This window comes from Theobroma cacao, chromosome 3 (genome assembly GCF_000208745.1).
Source record: "Theobroma cacao cultivar B97-61/B2 chromosome 3, Criollo_cocoa_genome_V2, whole genome shotgun sequence".
Taxonomy (NCBI): Eukaryota; Viridiplantae; Streptophyta; class Magnoliopsida; order Malvales; family Malvaceae; genus Theobroma; species Theobroma cacao.
The window spans coordinates 2,361,040-2,372,134 of NC_030852.1; the positions used below are offsets into that span (position 1 = coordinate 2,361,040).

An 11,095-nucleotide genomic window follows, 5' to 3' on the forward strand; every position below is an offset into this window, starting at 1 on the left:
AATATAAGTAGTAAAACAATTAATTGGAGCCTAAATTAATCAAATTCATGATTTAGTTATCCCTGCTACTATTAGCATTTGAACCACTTCAAGAATCATTATGCAATCCCTGAATAGGAATCCTTATTCCCTTAGAAAATATATTTGTGTTACCTTGAACCAGAAACACTGATACCATGCCATTGGCATGGCTGCAAAACCACACAGTTTACCAACAGAGTTCAGCTGTACATGATACCAGGACTACATCGATCTGCCGTATCCAAGAACTTTGGTGACTCCAATATTTCTGGTATTGATGCTTGTTAGACTGCCAAAATTGTAAATATCATTACATGCATTCATGAAACAATTATACGTGATATATGCTTCAGTCCCAATGGTGCATTGCTTGAGGATAACGGAGCATCCATATATCATTGTTTATGGAGGAAACTAAAGAGTTCTTCATGGCTGATTTAATGTTAAGACAGTTATTCATTCAAACCTTGCAAGTACATATACACGACAGGAATGTTAAACTAAGTGTAGCAAGAAGAGTATAACATCTAAACACAAAGATCGAGATCCAATGTTCTTGCTTTTGAGATTCTTCTTTCTTTATGTGCATCATAGAGGCAAAAAATAACCAACCATGACATCTTCTAACGAATTGGTTAACCGTCCATCACGTGGCAAGGCTAAATGGAAAGGTAGATCCACATTTGCAGATGCTTGGCGACCAGAAGTTGTCAAGTTGAAATTCAAAAAAGGGGGAATGGTACTATGAGGAGGTGATGCCTATTCAGGATTTGCTGCCAAAAAAGGAATTATGCAACCATATTACACAGCAGGGAGTTGGAGTGTTCTGTGAAGATTATTAGTTTGAGCATGATATTCACCATCTTATCTATAAGGATTTCTGGGTAAGGAAAACTATATTGAGAGTAAATGATCTTGATTTGTAGTAAAGATTTGCCTCAACTTCCAGAAGATCTTCTAGAAGGTGATGAGTTCAAAATTTCCTGACCAAGCTCCTTTATCTTGTTGAGTAGAAGCATTTGCTCAGTCTCAAGCTGTACCATGTATTCTTCTTGCAAATCTTGAAGAGCTTCAAGTTCACTCAATGGATTTGAGACTCCTTCAAGGTTGCTATCCTCAATTGAAGACTGAAGCTTGATCATCATTTGTTTCATCTGTACAAACTCATTTAAAATAAAATATATGTCAGAGTTTGAAATTGTTTGATTTATTCACAAGCATAGTTCATGAGTGATAAATGATAAACTACAAAAGAAAAAAAAAATCCTAGTAACGAATAAATTAAATCTTTGCTTTTTCATTCTTACCTTATATATTAACAAGTCATATAGAAAAAAGTTAACCAGGTGAATGCTACAATAAAAATCCAATTTGCCCATACGAAAATTGGTTTGTAGTGGCAATATTTCCAAGTCCAGACTGCTAAGTAAAACCTGTTGAAAAACAGCCTTTACATACTGTGTTGACCGCAATATATCATGACTTGATGTTGAACTTGCCAGATCATAATTCATTTTACAAAAAAAATTTGCAGTGTGACAATGTCCAATACTTCTACCATATTTTAGAAGTCATGTAAACTTTGAAAAAAAAGTTAATTTAGATAAGGAATTTCGTGATTGTGCATAGAATAATATATATGGCCATGTATAAATCAACACCAACAACAGCTTTCACCTGGCTTGATATTTGATGTGCTTTTGTTAAGGATGGTTCAGGGTCCAGACTAGGTCTCTTCAGTAATTCTGGGACTTTTCTCGTAACCTGAACATGAATCTCTCCCCTTTTGACCCCTTGAAGCGGTATCCACTTGTCAGACATCTCATTTGGAGGCAGTCTCTGATATTCTACAACACAATCACCTATGTTGGATGTCGGTAGCAAGGCATTGTGGTCTTTCACATGCAACTCCAAGGGACTACCATCATCAGGGAATTCCAAAGTTTGATGCCACTGAGGATTCAATGTTCTGTACATAACCTGAAAGGCAATCCATGGAACAGTTAAGAACTATTGAAGCATACAGGATCAACAGAAAAAATTGAAAGTGAACAGACAAGATTCTATAATATAAGTAATTCAGTTGCAGAATATGGACAAGATATAAATATCCAACACCATACATGCCAATTGTTACTGCAATTCATTTCATAGGAATTTTAAGAAGCAAAAGATACAAGCCTGTTTAATGAAGGATGAGAAGAAGCGAAATGGTGAGAAAGATCATGCAATTATCAGTAACCAACAAAAAAAAAACACAATTCAAAAGAAACAAAGGAAAAAGTAAAATGAAAAATATAAAAAAAAAAATGCATCATTCAAATCCTTTTTTTTAGACAGCCAAAGTAAGAAGCAACTGTTTCAAAATTCTGAAGGGCACTAAAACTTCTAGCCAACAACCACCTTATTATTAATATAGAAACACCACCCCCCCCCCACCCCAAAGAGAAAAAAACAGAGACAGTGAGAATAACAGAGAAAAGTTATATGTTGTCTCAAAACCTTTGTTCGTCTCTTCAAGTTTCCATAATGCACCCTCACGTATGGATCACTTGTCCCCCTTAGATCAGCAGCTATTAGGTCTCTTGCTTCAACAAGCACAAGTTCGATCCAGCCATTACCTGGATATGCAGAACCCTTGAAGAAAAGAAAAAAAAAAGAGAAACACATATTAGCACAGTCACACTTGAGATGGAAGATCATCAACTAGTAAGCATAGAGATTGTCAGATTTGCTTGTTTCAACTGTAGTATCAGACAGGCCAAGCAGGTAAGTCCAAAAGTGCGACCCAGCTCACACTATGCACATAACCATGTTCAATGAATACATGTACACATATGCTTGTAGTTTCTTTTGACAATTAAGCCTATATCTCAAACATCATATATTATATTTAATTCTTTTTCCCGGTAAAGTTCTTATGGCCAGTGCTATTCATACTACCCCATTTCTTTACTCCTTTCTGTAAGTTTGTATACTTTTGCGCACTTATAAAAGAGCATGTAAAGTAGAAAGGGCACACTTTAATTTTTTTTCTTTAATAATAAAATTACAGGAATGGTCTTTCCCTTCACGCTAATAAAAAGTTACCCTTGATCCTTCATAGTCATCAATGCTAACTGCTTCTATCTGGATCCTTAGTTCTCCTGAATTCACTTTCTCAAGAGGGACCCACACATCCCTCACTGACCCTTCTACCAGTCCCTCGAGATTTATCCGTGCACTACCAATGCTGTCATCTCCAAAGACCTCTTCAGTGTAGCATTTTATCTTCAGGTATTCACCACCTCCTATTTCATCAAACTCAAACTTCTGATTCCAGATAGGATTAAAAGAGTGTGCTGTCCTTGTTTTCTGGAGAACCTGAAAAGAAGGTTCATAGCAAAGATAAGGATAATCATAACTACATGTGCACTATCACACTTGTAACCTCAACTGGAACATTAAAAGCTACCTTTCCATACTGCAATTTAACATAGGGGTTACACTTTCCAAATTTGTCTTTTGTAACAATATCCTTCCCTTCCACAACAGTTACATTAATTTTCCTTCCAGTTCTTGAAAGGAAATTTGATGACCCATTCAGCGTTGGTTGTGACCTAACACGGAAGTTGTTGAAGCTATGAGAACCATCAGAAAATTGCCATTCTTTTACCACAAGCCTGACTGCCAACTGCTAAATGTATACAAACAAGAGAACAGTTTTAGTCAGCACACATGCAACTCATTATTTTAGTTCTCTACTAAAGAAATTCATAGTTATACCTCATGCATGAACTATTTATAGTATTCATTCAACATTAAAACCAAAAACACACCCAGTTGTTGGCAAGACACATTGTTAGTGCGGAAAAGCAAACTACATCCCTACTGAGACAGAATGCTAAATTGTTCGACTGTTACTACCTTAATAATGACAAATAAAAACAACAGATTTACTAATGATTTGGTGGAGTAGAATTCAAATCCAACAATTATGTCATTCTTGTTAGATCAATCAGTAGCAAATCTTAGTTGGTCAGCCAGAAGTCTAGGGATTCATGGCTGATTTATTCAAAAAAATGTCTATTGTAGCAAAATTTGAGTCCTCAACCATCAAGGTTTCCAAAGCAACAAGCAAAGGTTTCCTGCACCCATGATATCCCCATTACACAATGAACTTACAATATGCAAACATCTTTAAAAAAAACATAACCCATCATCACCATATTTCTTCTTATGAATTCCATCCCTTTACCATTCAATATCAGTATCAGCAATATGCTTATTGATTAAAAATAACAAGTAAAAAAGTAAATTGCACTGTACCTTCCCTGCATTGACCCCTTCAAATGGAAGAACCATTTCAACTTCCTTGCCACAAACTTCAGAATGCCTGGCTATTACACCAGAATCTGGGCCTACTGCCCAAAATATCGTGGAATCATCTGAAACATATTTCATCTGCTCAATGGACAGGAAAAAAAAATCAACTTACCAGTGCCATAAAATATGATCATAAAAAATGTCTTGAAAATTAGAAGGTTGTAGGATGAATATATGTTACAGTCAATACTCAATGGCATGTTCCTCTGGCACATTCATCTGTTAGTTATTTTTCAAAAGTTGGAAGCTTGAAAACAGGAAAATCAGACACAAGCAAAATAGATAAATACAGTTTACTTATCCAATCTAGACCTCCTATTAAAATGTAATTATGCAGCATTGTCAAAACAAAGCAAGTGTCTGACATCTTTAACATTGAGTAAATTTAATTCCCCAGAGCTGTCCCTAAGTCCAAAACATGTTACATGCATTTCACTTGCACCACATACAAAACCACCTAAAGTCATAGATCAACCTTTGGCTTTAGAAGTTTTTATAAATTAGTATCAAAGTTGACAATACCTTAATCTCACAACTTGCTAGATAGTCATACTTCACACTGCCAGGAGTACGCTCATAGAGATGGAATCGAACAGTGCCTGTATTATCATGTAAAACCATGTTAAATGTTGAATCCCATTGAGGACTAGAGCCTGGCCTGACATATGTTCTTCTGGTTAACTCTCCTAACTCAACTTCAACAAATGTCTGTAGATCTTTATCATCAAAGTGATCTTCTAAACCATCTACAGCAAAACTTGGTTGCCTTCTTGTTGGGCTTCCTCTCAAGCTACTTCTAGAAAGTTTACTTGCTGAAATGACTGTCACATATATAATACCACCAACAGCCTTCTTCCTTAAATCTACAGTAGGTAAAGAGAAACATTGACGGCGAGGTTCAACCATTGTCTTAGATAAGGTGTCAGTCAAAAGTTTAACCTGCATCAAGAAAAATGAAAATAAAATTAGCCCACTACTGGAAATTAAGAGCTAAAAATTATCAAAATGACCTGTTGGATTTGCAACAATATATTGAAAGCATTTATGACTAGTTGTGGGCATAAGTCAGAGAAAAATGTTAGGACCAGCAATTCTAAATGAAAGCATTACTTGTGTAGAGCAGGAGGTGAAAATAGGTAATATAGAACCAACTGATTACACTAAAACATATCAGACAAAACTAATGTTTTCCTCTTTTAGAATCAGAACATCTAGATTTGAAGCGTCCATGTTTTTTTTTAGTTATAGAAATAGCAGCTTTTCAAGTTAATCCTCTCTTACAAAAAACAAAAACAAAGAAAGAGAAAAGTATTGAAAAAAACATACCAACCAAGAAGAAACACCAGGCAGCTCTGTTGCAGGTAGTGATTGGCTTCCTCCACTTCCAAAAGCAACTGTTATCCTTACTTCAGGAGTAGATATAAATGAGTACAAAATTGCTTTCCCAGCCAGAATTGGCATCAAGAGAAGCTGCAGAATGTAAATAAGTTAAAATATCAATAGATTGAAATTTAGTCATGCAGAGAGTCAATACCATTTAAAACTCTATTCAACTTTAGAATAAGCTGGTATATTGGATGACAGCCTTTTGAAGCATGAAGCAACAGTAAAGGAAGCCAAGAAAATGAGTGAAAGAACATATTCTTTTTATATATAGATAATGGAATTTTTTTTTTTTTCAATTGCACTCTTGTTACTTTTTTGTGTGCGTATGTGTGTGTTTTCTCATCTTTTATCATCAAAAGTTAGTTGCCATTACTTAAGATCCATATTAGAAAGCTCTACAGACATAGCAATGATTTGATTACAAACATGTCAAGACTGAAGACAGTGAACAAAGAGAAATCAAACAGTAAGTCCAATCAAGTGTCATAGACTAGACTCATAAACAAACCCAGAGGATGAAAATCAGTTAAAAGTGAAATAACAAATTTATCTAGCAGAAGCATTCCTAAAAGAACTCGTCAATCTTTCATATTAGAAGACTCCTTACAGTAGAATAACAAATCAATCCATCAAATTGATCAAGTTGTTAGATAGGGCTTCATTGTCCTATGAAAGGAAAAAAGAAGAAAAACAAAGAGGAAGCTGTTCAACGTACATCACCCTTGATGTGAAGGCTGTTTATAACAATTTTTGCAGTTCCAAAGAATGGCTTGGCCACCTTGGCAAGCAACATAATGCTAATGTCAGTGGTGTCCCAGTCAAAGCCCAAGCGCATAACTCGCTGTCAAAAGAAACAAGAAATGCTTTGTGAAGATCACAGATATATTTCACTTCTCAGGGGACAGAAAATAAACCATTACAAAGACCAAACTATTATGAGAAAGCTATACTCTTATGCACTAAACGAGATCCAGTATCTAACTGAGTTCGTATAGATTCCCAAATAACACAGTGAAACATTTCCTTATCCTGCTGTCATGTTTCTTTTCTTTGGTTCTCCAGTTTAGAGTTCCCTCTCCACTCACTTTAATTTGATGGTGTCATCTTTTTTATGTCCTTTCTTATTAGGCTTGTTTTCTCTCACTTTCTTTCCCACTGGACAAAGATTTTAAAGAATACAAGGTACAAAAAAAAATTTAAAAACCACAGCGATAGCTGATAATTCATCCAGCTATCTATTATTTGATTCAACATCTAATTCAAGCACGAAACCAGGTGAAGCAAACAGAAAAGTGTTTTCTCTAAAAACATCTTTGACTGATTCCTAATTCGCCTCAGAACAATTGCAAATTAAGCACTAAAATGCCAGAAACATGGCTAACTTGCCAGAGATGGAAGCAGTGATGACGAACTCTACCTGATACCTCCCTTCATTTGTTCAATGTGTGAACAAGAAAAGAAAATGAACTTGGATAACAAGTTATTACTAAATTTGTAATAGCTAAACCAGAACCCAAACCTGATCACCTGAAGTTGACCAGCGAGTCCCATGAAGACCCAAGCAAGGTGGAGATGAACCTAGTGAAAACTCCAGCAATTCCACTTTTTCCTACATGAAAAATAGTTTCCTTGGTGAACATTTATTATACCATTAGCATCAATCAAAAGAGACAAACTGTTAGCTCGAACTTTTTTTCTTGAAAAATGAATGAAAACTAGATCACTTACAATGAGTCTTGATTTGCGATGTTTCAAGCGTTTCTGCATGCAAAAAATTTAATTAGTAATTTGATTACATAATAAGAAGTTAAAAAACGTTCTTGCAAGTTTCCCTTGGAGGATGAAAATAATTAAGACTAATGCTACCTCATAGGATCACAACAGACTATTTCTTCAAATATAAAATATATTAATTGCCTTTAGATTTCAGTTTGAGGTTTGTTGTCGCCTTTTGTTCAACTTGGACCGTTATAGCTATTATCAATCGGTTTTTGGTTGCACTCTAAATATACACCACATCATATACTAGACACTTTGTTTGGCCTAGTTTAAAAACATCATGGTAGCTTTTCAATGATTGCACTAGGATTAGGGGACCTCACTTTATTAAAATAACATCCATCTCTACTACAGTAAATTGGTGTAATACACTCCATGCATGTTTCTTTGTTTAAATCAACATGATTAATACAAAAAAAAAAATGGTAATAACAATGACACAATTTGTTTCAGCATTAATGTCTTAGTAAAATCAATGGCGGCAATATATACATCATTGTCTCACAAGAAAATTAATATTCTTTTAAAGGCAAAAAACCACCCTATGTTGAAAAAAATTTAGATATATTGGCTACTAAGATGGTGGCTCTATCATAGGCACACGTATCAGACTCTTGTTAGAATAGAATGGGACAAAATTCTCGTCCTGCCCATCGCCATGTTTCCCTTCCAAAAGGGAGAGAAAGGGAATAGAAAGTAGAAAGAACAATAGAGGAACATTCGACTTATCTATCAGTAGAACCATTTACAGCTGAGATTGGCATGCAAATTTAAGCATTGCCAAGTACATATACGCGCAAGGTGTGGGTGTGTCATCAGAGCAGGCAATCCAAATGTCCAATATGTTGATCTAGAAGATCAATTATACTGCAAGTTTTCAATAAGATATACATACCTAAATCTGGAACTGTGGTGAGACTAAATTCATTTACAATTTGAACTCAAATTCACCTAACTTCAATCAGAGTTTAGCATGCAGAAGAAGTTTCTAAATTTTCACCGCATTCTACTATAAGTGCTGTTATCTTCTTTTTAGTGTGTGTGTGTGTGTGTGTGTGTGTGTGTGTGTGTGTGTGTGTGGTGGGTGGGTGGGNTTGTGTGTGTGTGTGTGTGTGTGTGTGTGTGTGTGTGTGTGTGTGTGGGTGGGTGGGGATGGGTGGGGGGAACCAATGGTTAGTTACACAACAAGCAGTATCCTCTCCACACCCTGACTCTTCCCCCCCACCCCTTTTTCTTCTTTCCAAAGGACTTTAGGAAGTAGGCTAGTTAACAAGGTCCAGCCTTGCAATCTAGAGAAGGATGCTGACAATGATCATTAACATTTGAAAGAATCAATCAAATTAACCATCCTTTTCTCAATATATATAAAATTGACAAAAAAATAGCAAAAGAGGAAGAAACATACGCAATACAGAGTAGTATACTAAAAATCAATGAAAATGGACTACAGAATTCTCACCTCAACAATCGACTGGAACCTTAACGAAAGCTTTGGATTCATGAAGTTCAACCAAATCTCCATTAAAAGCTTGTTTAGCCACTCACAGTGCTCCAATGGTGTTATTGGCTGTTTAAAAATGCCAAGTCATCAAACAGGATTAACCAGAAAAAACTCACTTTTTATAAGAAGTAGAAAACTAAGGAAAGAGTAGGTACCGAGGTATTTAGTATGACTCGCTTCCACTTTTTATTCAAGTCTTCAACAACCATTCGGTGTTGATAATTACCATACTGCAGATGGAAGAGAAATATCTTATGTCACCATCATAAGATTTCAAATATCGATTGCCATAACAACCTGAGCAGATTGGGGAGGGGGAATAATGAATCCCTACATATAAAGTTATTCTTTATTTAAAATTTTTTCAGATATTAGAAAATAGTTTTCTAAAGAAAAAAATTAGCTACTGGTATCAAACTAAAATCCAAAGTCAAGAAAAGAAAAAAAACATAACAGGAATGAGCAACAATCACAATTAAAGGGCTTAGGTTTTGATTTTAGAGTAACTCACAAGTGAAAACCTAACAACTTAGGACTCCTTCCAAGAAAAGAAATGAAAAGGCAAAGGTTTGGGACCTTCCTGATGAAGAAGGCAAACAGCAATTGGACTAACATATAGTCACTCTAAATCTGGTCAATGCTTCTTCCTAGCTAGCTGAATCTCCAAAAACCTATTAGCCGTAAATCTAGTAAGAGGCTGAGGACCATATCCCTTGCTAGATCAATCCCCTACTAAAAGAAGGATAAGCATGCGATAGAATCACAATACAATTTTTAGAACACAGAAAAATTATTTGCCAATGAAAAGCCCAGCAGGCCATATGACGGTGGAAAAACAAAAATTACAAAGATGAACTGTTGTTTTTGTCAAAAGTAACAGAGATTCAAATCAGTAACTGAACAAGCTTGTGATCAAAAGATAAAGTAAATAAATAAACAGAAAGCAGCAAAATAAATCATATCAACAATCATTTCCTAAACAATCTCCCATAACATCAAAGCTGCTTCATATCCACTAATCATAAAACACATCAAAAAGGAAAAACTCAAATAAAAAAAAATTAATCAACAACAAAAAAAGAAAGAAAAAGACATAGCAATGAGAAAAGAACTTGCCTGGATAGTTGCCCAAACGGCCAGAACAAGAGGAACCCAATTGGACAGAGAGAAAAACCATTTCTCTATAGCCCAGAAGATCAAAATAAAAGGGATCAACAAAAAGAGATAAGGCTTCTCCACTATGATGTTGTTGAAAAAGTCCACAACTTCATCAACATTCATCAAAGCTCTCTTTCTCCTTCCACCCATTTCAGTTAACACCAAAGAGAATAACAATCTTCAATCCTTCTCCCCCCAACGAAAAACTGTTTTACTTTCCTCTTAGTCTCAAACCCAGAAAAAGTCCGTACTTTTCAACATTGTCCCACCACAAGAAACAAACTTTGAAAATTCCCCATGAAACGAATGAAAATTCTAAAGGAACAAAAGGACAAAGAATCATGAGCAAGAATATTCAGTTGTCTTACTCATAATCATAAGGAAAGTTTAAACCCCATACAAATAAAGGAAGCCAAAGAAACCCATCCAAAGACACCCACCATGTCTTTCCATTTTCCTGTAAAACAGTTCAGAAGGAGAGAGCAAAGTCTAAGTCAGTCTAAAAGGCATACATGTTGTAAACTATAGTTAATATCGTTCAGAACAAGAAAAGAATAGCTAGGGACCGGTTTAATCGTACAACTTTTAATACGCGGATTATCTCTTTTTGTTAACATCTAAAACCAACGGTTACTATTCATTTGATGGGACCTACCAAATGATTGTCATGCAAAATGAGCCGTTAGATTAGCAGAAATGCTACCGTTGACTTGGGATTAAAAAGATAAAAAACTAGGTGATTAGAAAAGGTGGGGGATTTATCGGATCATCAACTACCAAGAGAGGTAGTGGACCCTAAAGAAAATGTGTGGGGTCACTGTCGTCCTCCTGCCTTTGTCAAAACCGGTTTGCTATAATCTTAAATAAGAGACAAGGACATTTGAT

General features: G+C 35.5%; 1 protein-coding gene across 4 annotated transcripts; it reads right to left on the bottom strand.

Annotated features, from left to right (window-relative positions):
* LOC18604136 (synaptotagmin-5) lies at nucleotides 392–10,743 on the bottom strand. Of its 4 annotated transcripts, XR_001927242.1 has the most exons (15): nucleotides 10,169–10,743; nucleotides 9,208–9,282; nucleotides 9,011–9,118; nucleotides 7,501–7,533; nucleotides 7,292–7,381; nucleotides 6,488–6,613; nucleotides 5,713–5,856; nucleotides 4,909–5,325; nucleotides 4,330–4,464; nucleotides 3,476–3,697; nucleotides 3,112–3,384; nucleotides 2,524–2,658; nucleotides 1,699–2,001; nucleotides 882–1,175; nucleotides 392–794 (listed from the first exon to the last, which is right to left on the bottom strand). XR_001927242.1 is itself a non-coding variant. In XM_018118257.1 (14 exons), the coding sequence occupies exons 1-14, from the start codon at nucleotides 10,358–10,360 to the stop codon at nucleotides 960–962; spliced, it is 2,469 nt and encodes an 822-aa protein (XP_017973746.1). In that variant the 5' UTR covers nucleotides 10,361–10,743; the 3' UTR covers nucleotides 392–959. The 4 variants fall into 4 exon arrangements, 3 of the variants coding, with proteins under 3 accessions (XP_017973746.1, XP_017973747.1, XP_017973748.1); XM_018118257.1 differs by having other exon boundaries at nucleotides 392–1,175; XM_018118258.1 differs by having other exon boundaries at nucleotides 392–1,175; nucleotides 3,476–3,694; nucleotides 10,169–10,742.